We start from the raw sequence: 16,334 nt of genomic DNA on the forward strand, positions 1-16,334 counted from the left end.
ATCCAATAATACATATTATGAAAACACTTAATGCTGGATCCCCAGTAGTTGCCTAACACATGTTAATTCTTCTTCTTCTACCCTGTATGTTTTTTTTTAACTATGCTCTTTCTTTTCTAGGTACTAAGACTTCTTTCAAAATGACATTTATTCAGTCAATAAAGAGGTACTGAGAACCTGCTTTTAGCCAGGACTATTCTAGGCACTACAAAGACCACTATGAACAACTCAGACAAGGTTCCTGCCCTTGCACAGCTTAAATTACAGTGAGGGAAGACAATACATAAGTGAGTAAGTAACTAAAAAGATAACTTCTGATAGTGAGTGCTGGTTGAAATAAACAATGATGTTAAAGAGCATGGTTGATGGGAGAGAGCTACTGTCTGATGAGGTGACACTGAGCTGAAATCTGAAAGCCAAGAAAAGGCCAATCATGTGAAGGACTGGACTGAGGGGGTATTTCTGACACAGTGGATATAGAATACAAGTCCTGAGGCAAGATAATACTTTCCTGGAATGTTCAAGGAGTGTACTATAGAACCGTAAGTGTAGATTACAGTTCATGGGGTGAGGTCAGATAGGTAGTCTCTTGGTACTTGTAGACCATAGTAAGGCATCACTCCTGCATTACTGTTGTGAGTATGAAAATAGAATAAAATGTGTAGAGCATTTAGTACAGTGTCCAGCACATGGTAAATCAGCAGTTATTATTACTAGCATCATCATCTTCATTACAGTTTCAACTGATCTTTTACATATAGACCCTTCCTTTGTCCATATGTCCTCCATAAGTCCATATGCCAAATAAGGAAAGGTTGGGATAGGATGAAAAAGAAGGGCAAAAATAGCTGTCATACACATTATTTGGTAATTTTTAAAAAGCAGTTTTACATTTTTTAAATCCAAATCAATCATATCAAATTTCTGTCTGAATGCCCCACTTCTTGTGTGTGTTTAATGCATATTGAGTGCATGCTAGTGAATCAATAAGTACTCATTTGCTAAATAAATGCTGTCTGAATGAATGAATGTGAGGGGTAAGGGAATGAGTGAATAAACAAGTGACCAGTAAGAATACATTTATTTTTAAGATTTCTGGGAAGGAATTTTGGGGAGATTTCATAACTCTGAAATGTGCACCCAAGATAGTTAAAAAATATTTCTCATAAAAAGCAGGAGAATGCTGAGCAACAACCATAAAGAAGGAAATTTCTATAAGTTTTGGAAAAGATGTGGCTGGAGGTAACTCAAGTTACCAGGAGATGTGATTTACAATATACAGGTCAGTAAGATGCTGATAAGAAGCAGTTAATGAAAGCCACCAAAATTAATTGATAATTTACTCTATTCCAATTAGTGTGTACACATTACACTTTTAATCTTCATAATCCTATAAATTATTACCTTCATTTTATAAATAAGAAAATGAGGCGTATAGAGGATTATCCAAGAATTCACAATATAATGACCAGGGTTAGTGTCTGACTCTAAAACTTGTTCTTTTCCCAGAATGTAGAGAGTGAAGGAATCTGAAACAATGCCTTAGTCCTCAAGCAATCAGCATAGCAGCATGACGAAGCAACTAATAACAGACACATTGTCTTCAGTTCCCTATTCACATTTTACTACATATTTACCCTTGAGTGAGAAATTAGTCTTATTACATATGATTTCAGAGATGGGAAACAGAGCCAGAAAAGTTATTTCCCCAAAGTAAAATTAAAATAAAAAACAAGGTAGCATTAATTGCATTGTAGCCTCTGTCCACCAGTGCCCTTCTCCCCACCCATCCTGCACACACACATACACTAACAGGCATTTTTCAAGAAAAAACTAGACAAGCACATTAACCAAACTATACACAGAACTCTAAAAGTTAAAAAAACAAAACCAAACCTTTTTTTTTCAAATCATGCCTAATTTGCCTCCCATTGCCTGAGACTCCCTGGTGGAAGAAGAGAAACTGAGCACACATATTAACTCTTTCAGACCGCAAGGACCATTTAGTTCCTTAGTGCTCCTATGTAGAGGAAATTTCATACTGTAAAGCATTTGATTATCTAAAACACTCCACTTACATGGTAACTAGCCTTATCATGATGATCATTTTGAAATGTATAGAAAATCGAAACACTAAGAAACAAACAAGTACTAGGGATGTAATGTACAATGTGATAAATATAATTAGCACTGCTGTGTGTTACATATAAAAGTTGTTAAGAGAGCAAATCCTAAGAGTTCTCATCACAAGGAAAAATTATTTTTTTCTATTTCTTTAATTTTGTATCCATATGAGATGATGGATATTCACTAAACTTATTGTGGTAATAATTTCATGATGTATATAAGTTAAATCATTATGTTGCACACCTTAAACTTATACAGTGCTGTATGTCCATTATATCTCAAAACAACTGGAGGAAAAAATAATGAAAAAATCAATCAATCACTCCAGTTACCAGGATGTCCACACATCTATAGCACAGTGACAATTGACTCATAATGATAACACTGAGGCACTGAAACACACAGGAGAGTCTTTGGGACTATCAAAGACTGATTAACAAAATGAAAATTGTTTAACTCTTAAGAGTACTTTATTGAACTTCATCTACTCACAAATTGATACTGCATATGTTTTATTTAGACTGATTCACTGGAACTAATTTTTACCTTTTCAGATAAAAAAAAAAAACAATCTGCTATGTTCTCCACTACATTAGGAAATGTTTTGGTAGCCACCCATTACTCTAAATCCCATAGGCTCTCATACCCAAGAAGCAATGTACCAAGTCTGAGCCATGGAAACTTTATTGTGTAACAACTAGGGCCCATAAATAATGCATTGAATGATGTAATTGAATGTTCTTATTTTTCAAGTATTAGTTCTAACTTTTAAAACATAATGTATATAGTAATCAAGAAGCTAGATCTGAGTTTCTCAAAGACCAACTAGTTACCAGTCATCAGCCTGGTAGACGGGGACCTGCAGTACCAATCCTCTATTCTATGAGAAAGAATAGTGAAAGAACAGGACCCAGATATATATTAAATAAGCTTAACATCAGATCTCTGTCCAATACAAGAAGGCTAGAAATGCCTTTGAGTATTACAGTCTGCCCCATTTGACATTCACTCTCATTATTTCCCAAGACATAACCCTAACCCTCCTCCATTAAATTGCCCCCTAACAGCTCAAACTCAATCTGACATATAGGCCTTTTAATATACAATAAATACTTTCACCATTTTATACCTCTACAAGTCATACTCATCCTCTCCGTTTAGGCTACAAATTCATCATCTCCAACCTCAGCTGGGCCCTCAAAAAATAGCCAATAATATGTTCCAAGTCATACTAATCCTCTCAGTTTAGACTACAAATTCATTATTGTCACCCTCAGCTCGACCCTCAAAAAATACCCAATAGCACATTAACCTGTTCCTGTTCAGTTTTCTCCCCCATTCCTTAAATCAATAATTTCTAACTTTACCACTTTTCTCAAGGACTCTAACCCTCCAGTAACATCATTATGTCTATAATGATATCTGAAGGATAGATATGTGGATGTGCTGGTTTGTAGAGATTTTTAATACAATGTTTGGTAACACAAGGTTTCCTATACACTGAAATAATAATGAACAGAAAAGCATGGTAGAGATACTGTCTCTGTATAGTATAAAAACATTTATAAGTGGCAGCACATATACTCCCCCAAATAGATACTATGTCTATGGGCATGTTCTGATAATCATAATAACCAAAGTTAAAGATAACTGGCAAAAAATCTAATGATTATTGTGAAGCTCCAATAAAATACCCAATAAGGGAGTTTTTTTAAAATCTTAAAGCATTCTAAAACAAATGCTTTAAATATCTTTACACTTATTTGCATCTGAAAAAAATCTACAAACAAAACAGTCACAATAATCAACTAAAATATGACAGCACAAAATCACTGTAGCCTACAGAGCATTACCAGATACACCACAATCTATACAAGAATTTATGCAATCATTTATTCATTATCTTAACAAACATTTATTGAGTGCCTTTATAAATCAGACTTTCTGCTAGGCATGGGCATGCATAGATCCCTGTCTTAAGGAGGCAGAATAAACCAAAATCACCTGTCAACACAATAAGTCCCACTATTCAGGTCTGAGTAATAACTTAGTATTCTATCGGGAAGAGATGCAGCAACAGAAGGCAGGACAGATGTGTCTGGGTATGTGCGTATCTGTGTTTGTGTGTGCACCAAACTAATCAGGAAAGCCATGCTCTCCCAATATTAAGTTGAAGGGTCCATGCATGAAGAAGCAGAGGTATAAAGCAGCAAGGAATGGAAGCATTTTTTTAGAACATTTTAAGTTCCTCCACTGGGCACAGCAGACTCACACATCACAAATATAGTACGGTGAATGGAAAAGGAGTCAAGTGGATTCAAGGACTTGAAACTAGGGTAACCTCAGGACTTCCACACAGACAGCCTCCTCTCATAATAGGTTGGTTCTAGAGTTCTCTGCAAATGCAAATTTCTTCAAATGTAGGATCACCATTTATTTGGAGACTACAACTAGACCCTTACCCACCTTAGCCACTGAATGACAGAAAGACTAATTGGCTAAGGATGTAGAGTTTAGCAACCATTGTTATATTTGTCATATTTTGGAAGGGTTTGAGAGGTGGTTCTATAATCTGATATCTGAACCTCCTATTGCTTCCTTTCTAGGCAAAAAAATTCTTCTCCATCTAGATGTTTCTTTCTCTCTTCACCTTTTTAAAAAATTTTTCATTGGCACGTGAACAAGTCATTGTTTCAAAATGAACCACTTGATGGCACATTTGTGAAATGTCATGTCAATCTTACTCTAAAAAACACAGATATGGATAATAATGTCAGATTGACCATCACAACAGCCCTTCTTCTCCCTTCTCTATCAGCCCCAACATTTTTGAATAGCTGTTTCTTTATTTTGAGTAAAGAGGCCACAGGACACATATAGCAATGACTTGTAACCTACTAAACATAAACTTAGGGGAGAATACTCAGGAAAAATGGGAAGAGTCCACAAATAATTAAAACTACAAATGGTTAAACCTCAAATATTTTCCAACACAGAGCTAACAAAATTATTTTGAACACAAAGGATACAGCAATAAGGTGTGTCTCCAAGACACGTCCTCTATTCTGTTCCTATTAAGACAATAATTGCCTGGGACACAATCATTCCAAAGGAGCCACTTCCAGGATAATTCTGTCCAAAAAATGAGTCTACAGCACTCACTGAGCCTAGATCAATGATCCTGGAGGTTTGGAATTCAGTAACCTTTAAGCACAACTTTGGTGGGCCTAGCAATCACCTGGATTTTTGTTTAAAATACAGAGTCCTGGCCTCTTCCTAGAGTTATTAAACTAGACCCTCTGAACACAGCCATACAAAAGTCTATGGGATGCAGCAAAAGCAATTCTTACAGGGAAGTTCATAACAATACAGTCCTTCCTCAAAAAACAAGAAAAATCTCAAATAAACAACATAACTTACCACCTAAAAGAATTCAAAAAAAAAAAAAAGAACAAACAAAGCCTAAAGTCAGCAGAAGAAAGGAAATAATAAAAATCAGAGAGGAAATAAATAAAATGGAGATTAAAAAAATAGAAAAAAATCAATAAACCAAGACCTGGTTCTTTGAAAGTATAAACAAAAATGACAAACCTCTGGCCAGGCTGACCAAGAAGAAAAGAGACAGGACCCAAATAAACAAAATAAGAAATGAAAAAGGAGAAATAATAACCAATACCACAGAAATACAAATAACCATAAGAGAATATTATGAACAATTATATGCCAACAAATTTGAACACTTAGAAGAAATGGAAAAGTTTCTAGAAACATACAGCCTAACAAAATTGAATCAAGAAGAAATAGATAATTTAAACAGACCAATCACTAGAAGTGAAATAGAATCTGTAATAATAATAATTTTAAAAACTCCCTATAAACAAAAGTTCAGGACCAGATGGCTTCACAGGTGAATTCTATGAAACACACAAAGAAGAACTTATACCAATCCTTCTCAAACTCTTCCAAAACACTGAAGAGGAGGGAACACTCCCAAAGATATTCTATGAAGCCACCATCACCCTGATACCAAAACCAGACAAAGACACTACCAAAAAAGAAAATTACAGGCCAATATCTTTGATGAATATAGATGAAAAAATTCTCAACAAAATATTAGCAACCCAAATCAAACAACATATAAACGACCATACACCACAACCAACTTGGATTCATCCCAGGTTCACAAGGTTGGTTCAACATACACAAATCAGTTAATGTGATACACCACATCAACAAAAGAAAAGACAAAAACCACATGATCATCTCAATAGATACAGAAAAAGCATTTGATAAAATTCAACATCTATTCATGATAAAAACTCTCACCAAAGTGGGTACAGAGGGAACATATCTCATCATAATAAAACCCCATATGACAAACCCACAGCTAAAATAATACTCAACATTGAAAAGCTGGAAGCCTTCCTGCTAAATTCTGGAACAAAACAAGGATGATACTCTCACCACTTCTATTCAACATAGTAGTGGAAGTCCTAGACAGAGCAATCAGACAGGGAAAAGGAATAAAATGTATCCAAATTTGAAGGGAAGAGGTAAAATTGTCATTGTATGCAGATGATATGATACACTATATAGAAAACCATAAAGACTCCACACAAACACTACTAAAACTGACAAATGAATTCAGCAAGGTAGCAGGATACAAGACTAACATACAAAAATCGGCTGCATTCCTTTACACTAACAATGAAATATTGGAAAAAGAATGTAAAAAAAAAAATCTATTTTAAGACTTGCATCCAAAAAATCAAATACTTAGGAATAAACCTGATCAAGGAGGTGAAAGACTTGCTGAGAACTATAAAACATTAATAAAAGAAACTGAAGATGATTCAAAGAAATGGAAAGATATGCTCTTGGATGCTCTTGGATTAGAAGAATTACTATTATTAAAATGGTCATACTATACAAAGCAATCTACAGATTTAATGTGATCCTTATCAAATTACCCATGACATTCTGTACAGAACTAGAACAAATAATCCTAAAATTTATATGGAACCATAAAAAACCCAGCATTGTCAAAACAATCCTGAGGAAAAGAAAACGAAGCTAGAGGCATAACCCTCCCAGACTTCAGACAGTACTACTAAGCTACAGAAATCAAAACAGTGTATTATTGGCACAAAAACAGACATATGGATCAATGGAAGTGAATAGAGAGCCCAGAAATAAACCCACACACCTACGGTCAATTAATCTTCAACAAAGGAGGCAAGAATATACAATGGGAAAAATTCAGTCTCTTCAGCAAGTGGTGTTGGGAAAGTTAGCTTCATGTAAATAAATGAAGTTAGAACACACCCTCACACCCTATACAAAAATAAACTCAAAATGGCTTAAAGACTTAAAAATAAGACATGACACCATACAACTCCTAGAAGAGAACATAGGCAAAACATTTTCTGACATAAATAGTACCAATGTTTTCTTAGGTGAGTCTCCCAAGGCAATAGAAATAAAAGCAAAAAAAAAAAAACCTAAATGGGACCTAATCAAACTTACAAGCTTTTGCACAGAAAAGGAAACCATAAACAAAACAAAAAGACAATCTACAGAATGGGAGAAAATATTTGCAAAAGATGCAACCAACAAGGGATTAATTTCCATAATATACAAACAGCTCATACAACTCAACAACTAAAAAAACAAATAACCCAATCAAAAAATGGGCAGAAGACCTAAACAGTCATTTCTCCAAAGAATACATACAGATGGCCAACAGGCACATGAAAAGATGCTCAACATAGCTACTTATTAGAGAAATGCAAATCAGAACTACAATGAGATAACACCTCACAGCAGTCAGAATGGCCATCAGTAAAAATGTCTACAAATAACAAATGCTGGAGAGGGTGTGGAGAAAAGGCAACCTTCCTACACTGTTGGTAGGAATGTAAGTTGGTGCAGCCACTATGGAAAACACTATAGAGTTTCTTCAAAAAATTAAAAATAGAGTTGCCATATGATCCAGCATTCCCACTCCCAGGCATATACCCAGACAAAACTATAATTTAAAAAAAAAAACTATAATTCAAAAAGATACATGCACCCTTATGTTCACAGCAGCACTATTCACAATAGCCAGGACATGGAAACAACCTAACTGTCCATCAGCAGATGAATAGATAAAGAAGTTGTGGTACATATATACAATGGAATACTACTCAGCCATAAAAAAGAATGAAATGGTGTCATTTGCAGCAACATGGATGGACCTAGAGATTATCATACTAAGTGAAGTAAGTCAGAAAGAGAAAGACAAATACCATATGATATCACTTATATGTGGAATCTAAAGTATGACACAAAGGAACTTATCTACAAAACAGAAGTTGACTCACAGACATAGAGAACAGACATGTGGTTACCAAGGAGGAGGGAGGGTGAGGGAGGGATGGAGGGGGAGTTTGGGGTTAGCAGATGCAAACTAGTATATATAGAATGGATAAATAACAAGGTCCTACTGTATAGTACAGTGAACTATTCTAGGAACCTACATTCTAATGATTTCCTTTAGGTATTTCTTATGTTCACTGAAGTTTGATAACCACTAGCTCAGATGAAGAACTGTTTAATATGCATCAAATAAAGCCTGTACAGGAAGTGATTTCTTACTGTTCTATTTATAAGAATGTTCAGTCTTTCTCAGTTCCCCACAACAGCCACAACAAATCTCCAGCCTTCAAAGAGACTTCCAGCTCCCCTACTTCCTAAATTACTCTAAGCTGGAATTTTCAACTTTATGAGATGCTCATAATTCTATATATTCAGATCCTGTCCTGAAGTGATATTTGAGGAGCAAGATTTTTTCATTCCATCTCCCAGCAGTGCATTTTTGGCGACAGTAGCCCACTTGGTGACAAACATTTCTCACCTGAGAGAGAACTGTACAGAAAATATAAGCAGACTTATACTGGAGATGGGAGGAGAGTTGTTACATTTACCTAACTTCTTAAAATATAAAGAGGCCACTCAAGGAGTTCCAGAAGAAGGATAGTTTTCCACCTGCTCTCTTTTTAACACAACTTTATTCTGAAGTTTTGCTTCAGATGACAGGTGTAAGTAAAATTCAAACAGGTTTGCATACTTGGAAGTATCTCTCACAGGCTGGTTATGAAATCTAAATATTTTGTTTGATTGAACCAAATATAACACAGAAAAAAATCAAACAAAAAAAGAAATAATATAATTGGATAATTAAATAAGAACATCGATTCATTTATTCTGAGCATTTTATTGAAAATCCATTAAGTATCAGGTACCATGCTAAATACAAGATAAACATAAGAGTATCAAGATTAGAGTAAGAAATTAAATAGAGGAACTTTGAATTTTGACCTAATCACTGATTCATGCATCAAATAAGGGTCTGCAAAGAAAACCTAGTCAGCCCTTGTAAACATTCTCCCTACTTATGCCACTTAATTTTTTTTCTTCCTAGATGTGTGTGAAATTCACAGTTAACAATATCTATATCTAGAGATCACCCACTTATTTTACTATCATATTCAATAAAACATGTAAGTTTTTAAACTTTTACCTTCAGCTCCTTATGATAGAGGCAACAAGATAAAACAAAAGTGAATGAAAACAGCAATGACGATATAGAAGGGAAAAACACATAATAGCACTCAGGTACTCTTCCCACACATCTCAGAAAACTTCAAGGTAGATAAATTATATACTAAAAAGGAATATATAATAACATCACCTCTACCTACAGACTAATAATCACTGATGTCATTTCCCATAGTCAAAATTTATCTTTAAAATGAAGGGCTAACAATTGAGCTTGTAGCCAAAGAAGAATAGAGTGCAGTACACAAAATGTAGAAGTCATTAGCTGGATAATTCATTTTTTAATTTAAAATTTTTTTTTTATTTTTAAAATAATTTTTATTGGAGTATAGTACTGTATAGCAAAGTGAATCAGCTATACATATACATACATCCCCTCTCTTTTGGATTTTCCTCCCGTTTAGGTCACCCCAGAGCATCGAGTAGAGCTCTGCGTGCTATAGTGTAGGTTCTCATTAGTTATCTATTTTATATGTACTATCAATAATGTTTATATGTCAATCTCAATCTCCCAATTTCCCCCACCCCCCCCTTTCTCCCTTGGTATCCATACATTTGTTCTCTACATCTGTGTCTCTACTTTTTTTTTTTTAACATCTTTATTGGAGTATAATTGCTTTACAATGGTGTGTTAGTGTCTGCTTTATAACAAAGTGAATCAATTATACATATACATATGTTCCCATATCTCTTCCCTCTTGCGTCTCCCTCCCTCCCACCCTCCCTATCCCACCCCTCTAGGTGGTTCTTGCATCTCACAGCATAAACGTTTGAACACTTGTACAAATTAGTTTGAACACAATGGATGGGGAACTCTTGAAATTCTCAGGCAAGTGAAATAAGCAGTTTCTCTTTCACCTAATTTTTTTCCTAATTTAAAAGTAAAAAAAAAAAAAAAAAGTAAAAGTAACTTGTTGTGAAATACTCATATTCTACCAAATATATATGTTCTAGTATTTTTATAGGATTTATAGTTGTGGTACTCATACTGCCACATAACATTCAGCAGTTTGATAGAAATGTTTGAATCTGCAATGATTACATATACTTGTGTACACACATAAGGCATAGCCAGGGAGCCAAAAAGGGAGTCCAGTTTTAATTTTTTTTAATTGATTGACTGGACAATGCCAACAAAATTAACTCCTTATCAATTTTTTTTTAGGTACATGACATCAGTTAACCTATGAACTCTTTTAATAAGGTTACTAGCAAGTAAATTACTGAGAAAAAATGAAAAATTTTAGATCATTTGGAGGCATTCAAATTTGATTGAAGTTAAAGGATCTCAACTTGAAACTATCATTTATTGAGTTCAAGAAATTTTACAAGGAATATTACTCCTCTTTCACAACAAATTATAAAGTAGTCATTATTCCTACTTCACAAAATAGAAAACTAAGTCTCTGAGGAGGAAGGAGTTGGCTTTCCCAGGGCCTTACATATAGCAAGGGGCTCAGCAGGGAGTTATTCAATTTTTCGGTCAAACTTCAAATCTTTGTTCTTTCAATTCTGCCGTGTTGTTTCTGATGACTAGGGATGAGGTATAAAAAGCAATAGATGGCCATTAAATTCTGATTTCAGATGATAGTATCTAATTTTTACAAAAGTGAAAACACTGAACTAATAGAATACATTTTGTTTGATTTTTAATTTCAATGAATCTATTGCTAAGAACTTTATTACCCATATTGAGCCCCAAATGTTTAAAACTTCAATTAAAACACATAAATTTATCAAATATCTAACCTCAAAACTATATGTTATATATTTTTCATTATCTACATGTTAGTTACACTCACAATTTCTAAGGTTTTATTTAAGGCTTTACACACCAGAAAGTTCATTTTACTTAATAGTAGGAGAGGCTAACTATGTATTTTTTATGTCCTTTCACTTTTTCATAAGCATGTATCAATACAATTTCCTTTCCAAAAATAATGAGTTTTTGGATGTTTGCTACTTGAATTCAAGCTTCCCTTCCTTTTTCTTTCCTCACTGTTCTTTGTTTCTTGGACTATTCCCTATGTAAGTAGCTTTCCTCCCTTTATATGCCATCCTTCCAGTGCTGTTACTTTTCTTCCTGCCATTCTGCTCTCTATAGCTTCTGAGGTCTTCAAAGCCATCTGTAATTTTATAACAGCTAGTAGTTCTCTGATAAGAAACCTAGGAAAGCCTTGCCCCTGGTTTGGTCTCCTAGAATATCTCCACTGACAGGCTGACATTAGCAAACCCAAAACCAATGTCAAAATGAGAGGGGTCTAAGCAACTCTCATTTATAAACATAAAATGGAAATAAACGAGACCCTAAATTCACCCTTGATGTAAAATACCCAACTGTTTTTCCACATGTGTTCCCAAGTAAATTATTTCAAAATAACTAATGTAATAAGTGATATAGGCATCTTCAGCCAGGTCTTTAGGATTATTTTTATTTTTATGGCTGCACTCCAGAGATTCATAGTGAACAAAACTAACCAAAGTCGATGATAAATAAAACTTCCCCTGGACATCTCTTCAACAATTGGAGTTCTTATATTTTACTTCAATACAGTTTCCTTAGAATAAAGTCTATAATTAAAGAAGTTCCATGAGGTCAAAAAACGGGAAAGTTTTGTTTGGCATTTGTATCACCAGTGCTTTGCACAAAACTTGCTACACTGCAGATCCTCAAATATTTTTTAACAACTAGGTGGAATAAATAGTACTTTGATGCCCCTACTTAAAAAAGTAATTTACTTTCCTCAGTTTTAAAACTCATAGTAATATGTCCTTGCTTTTTATTTCATATGCCATTGTGACAGTTTATTGAAAGCTTGACAATACAATATGTCTTCGTAGACTGTCAGAACAGGAAGGGACCCTAAATATAATAACTTACAGATGAGTAGGATCCTAGACAGTAAAATTAATATGCACAGTGATATACAAGTATTTAGTTGTCCAAGGCATAATGAATGAGAACGTGGTATCCTGAATTCCAGAATTTTTTCAATTTTATGAATTCAATTTACTTTTATTATTAAAATAGTATGAAAGTATTATAATCTTTATAGCCAACATCAATGCACTTAAAAGTAACTCTTAAAATATCAAAAAACGGAGTTTGAATATTCCATTGATCAAATTACTAGCTGAATTACTTGGCAATATCCTAGTATTTATTAAATTCACTTCCATTTCCCTACTTTGCAAATTATCCTGTACAAAAAACAAATAAATCTCCAGTGATTGAGACAATATTCCACGATGAGACCACTAAGAACACAGGAGCTTCCACAGCAATGCAAGAAGGTTTGCAATACTCAGAACAACTAGAAATTTCTATCTAAGAATGCTCTGGTAATAGCTGTTCTCAGAGGGTTTTGGGGTTTTGTTTTAAGTTGTTTAGCTCTAATGAAAGGACATTAGATAGCACATACATGTTTTCAGAGAAGTTTAGAATGCTGACAGTGTAGGAGAACGAATCTACTGGAACTTTTTGAAGCAGTGTTCTAGGTTGCCAAACAAAAGAAAATGGGGGTGGAGAACACAGAAATAAGCCGCTGCTTTGAAATATACTCTCTGTTTTCCTTGTGTTACCAATTCTATTGCTGACATGATGGTTAGCCAATGAGAATTTGTTTATACATGCCTTATGAAGTTGGAATTGTTTACACTATATTCACATGTATGTTTTCAGCATAACAGCTGAAAGACCTTTTTCAAAATAGAAAAGAGGACTTCCTTGGTGGTGCAGTGGATAAGACTCTGCTTTCCCAATGCAGGGGGCCTGGGTTCAATCCCTGGTCAGGGAACTAGATCCCACATTCATGTCACAACTGAGAGTTTGCATGCCACAACTAAGGAGCTGGCGAGCTGCAACTAAGAAGGCTGCCTACTGCAACTAAGACCTGGCGCAACCAAATAAATAAATAAAATTTAAAAAAAGAAACAAAATAGAAAAGAATTATAGCATGGAAAGTATATACAGCTGTTGCATATTTTTGATTATTGCAATTATTTTCGATTTCAAACTTCTTATCCTGTACACCATTATCTGATTACATGCTTTTTATCCAGCAAGGAGTCAAAGTCATTCAAATTTTACCTTTATAAAAGGTAAAAATCAGAAACTATTTCCTACCTCTTATTTTGGCAGTAAATACTTGAGTTCAGTTTATTTTATCTACTTCTCACATAAGTTGCTGAGAATCGTCTTATGTTAAAGTGGCATTACTAGAGGCAGTGCCACAACTTTTTTTAGAAATTTGTAAATTCTGATTCTTAGGCAAAAAGAAAACTCCAGGATTATAAAAAACAATTCCCACGAAAAACTAATAATTATCTTTAGTAAAATCATCATATTAGATATGAATCTGTTATACTGAAGAATTAGTATATTGCACAAACGTTGCTTTGGGTACTGATATAAAACTACAGATGCACAGGATTCCTGGACTCCTTTTATAAAGGCTTATGTTCAACAATTTGCAACATCAAATAGTTCCTAAGATTATGCTTCCTGGTAAATATTTGCATTAAGAATAGCAAACAGTAGCTAACCCATTCTGAGTTTTGTTTCCTAGGTTATCAATGAAAGAAGTGGTTAAAGGTAAATTGAAGGGGAAATGCACAAAAAAGGAAGATGATGGAAGAGTAGTTTCACTGCTAAAAGCTCATACTCCACTAATGCAATGGCCACAGGATATTTGTAGGATTGCCTGGTACCAGTTCCCAGTCTCTCTGGATCCCATTCTTTCTCAGGTCCCTACTACCATAAACTATAAGAGTACTTTCAAAAGGGAGACTCAAGAGTAGGCAAACAAGATCAATGTTCCAATTCATTTTGGAAACTTTAAAGAAGTAAAAGTCTCAGAGATGGGTAGGTAAAAGTGCTGTCAGTAGTTGAAGTCTTTGTAACCAATCAAGGTGAGAATAAAAGGTGGATGGTGGTTTGACACTGAGTCTCTTTAGGATTCTGTGTGCAATGGAGTGAATTCCTTCAAAACAAAGCTTATACAGTCAAAGACTGAAACAGCGGTCTGGCATTACTGCAAAGAGTAAAAGTCAAGAGTAGCTGAAATGCCTAAGCAGCAATGAGGCAGAAGTGCTCTGGAAAGATGCCTAGAACCAGGGGGAGTCTGGAGTACACCTGGAACTGCTGATACAGACATCCCTAAATGAGCACAAGTTTAGAGAGACCTAGGAAGGCATTTATTCATTCAACAGATATTTATGAAGGGCCTAATAAAAGGAAACCATGAAAAAATGAGGGAGAAAGCACTGAAGAATCCAGGGAAAAGAGAGTGAAGGATGAGGTAGGGGTGCAAGAAATATCAGAGAGAATTAGAAAACCAGACACTAGGGTTACTCACAGAAGAAGGTTGAGCCAATAAATGCCTAGTGACAGAAAAAAAGTATATGAAGTAGTGAGAAAACAAGAGATAAGAGGTTTCTTCATCAGAAGACAACTCAAAAAAGTATCTGACAACCAGTTCCCAAAGATTTGAAGAAAGGAATGCAACACAGAATGCAGTTAGCCTGCAGAATTCAAATATGTCAGAGAAGGTCATGCTAAGAGCAAGAGAGTGTGGGAAAAGAGAGGAAGAGTTTCCTGGAAGGGAGTAGGAGTTCCTTTGGGATACTGGAGACCATTGATGAAAGACATGGAAATGGGAACTGCGGAACACAGTGCCTGGGAAAGTTTGGGGGAAAGAAAACAGGTGGGCATGAAGGAGGACCTAGGGCCGTCAGGGTGACCGCGACGAAGGAGGGTTCAAGGCTGGAGGTGGGCAGACAGACCTCTGAATCAGGAGACCCCGGAGGAGTGAAGTCTTCCTCCTTTCCCGTACTCCAGTGCCCCCTTCCACCAGAGCCCAAGGTGCGGGTCTTGCCCAGGCCTTTGGGAACCGTAGGCCGGGCGGAGCAAGGCCCGGCCGCCCCCCAGCGGTGGGGCTCTTCGCACACGCCCGGGCTAGCGTGGCGCCAACTTGCCCGATCCCCTTCCTCTCTCCTGCGCAGCGGCCCTCCTTCCTCTCCCCGCTCACCGAGGGCGCCGTCAGGCGGCTGATGCTCTCGCCCAGAGAGTCCAGGTTGACCCGCCTCCGGCGCTGCGCTCTCCTGGCCCCAGCCGTGGCGGCGGTGGCGGCGGCGGCGGGTGCCGGGGTCGGGGCGGCGGCGGCCGCCGCGCTGGGCTCGGGCGGCCCGGGCGGGCTCCGGCTGCCGTTCCAGCAGAGCCTAGACAAGGGGCACTCCCCCTCCTCCTCGGGGCTCGTCTCCAGGTAGTCGGAGCCCAGGGAGCTGAAGGACTCCGACGAAATCTTCCTTCGAGACATGCTGCTGGCGGCTCTGCGGCGGCCGAAGCGGCGGCGGGGGGGACGCGGGTGGCGGCGGCGGCTGCGTTAGGAGCGTTGGGGGCCCTGGGCGCTGCTGCCGTGCTCGGCTGGGAGTGAGTCCCCGGAGCCGCGGACCCTCCAGAGCCGACTGCTCATGGCGGGAACTTGGGGCGCCGCGGCACCCAGGGCCCGCGTTTGGCGGTGGCTGCCGCCTCTGCTGCTGCTAGCGCGACGCCACCTCAGCGCCCGCCTCGGCGCATCGCGGTGGCCGGTCTGCCGCTCGCGGAG

General features: G+C 36.9%; 1 protein-coding gene across 1 annotated transcript in view; it reads right to left on the reverse strand.

Moving 5' to 3' along the window:
- GUCY1A2 (guanylate cyclase 1 soluble subunit alpha 2) overlaps positions 1–16,046 on the reverse strand; it is a gene marked incomplete at its 5' end in the record, with an annotated part of 427,337 nt that extends 411,291 nt beyond the window's left edge. The window contains one exon of the mRNA XM_081239600.1: positions 15,759–16,046. Coding sequence (XP_081095726.1) covers positions 15,759–16,046 — 288 coding nt within the window. The remainder of the gene's footprint in view (positions 1–15,758) is intronic.
- Positions 16,047–16,334: the final 288 nt, after the last annotated feature.

Source organism: Mesoplodon bidens (assembly GCF_964165515.1).
Source record: "Mesoplodon bidens genome assembly, chromosome: 7".
NCBI lineage: Eukaryota > Metazoa > Chordata > Mammalia > Artiodactyla > Ziphiidae > Mesoplodon > Mesoplodon bidens.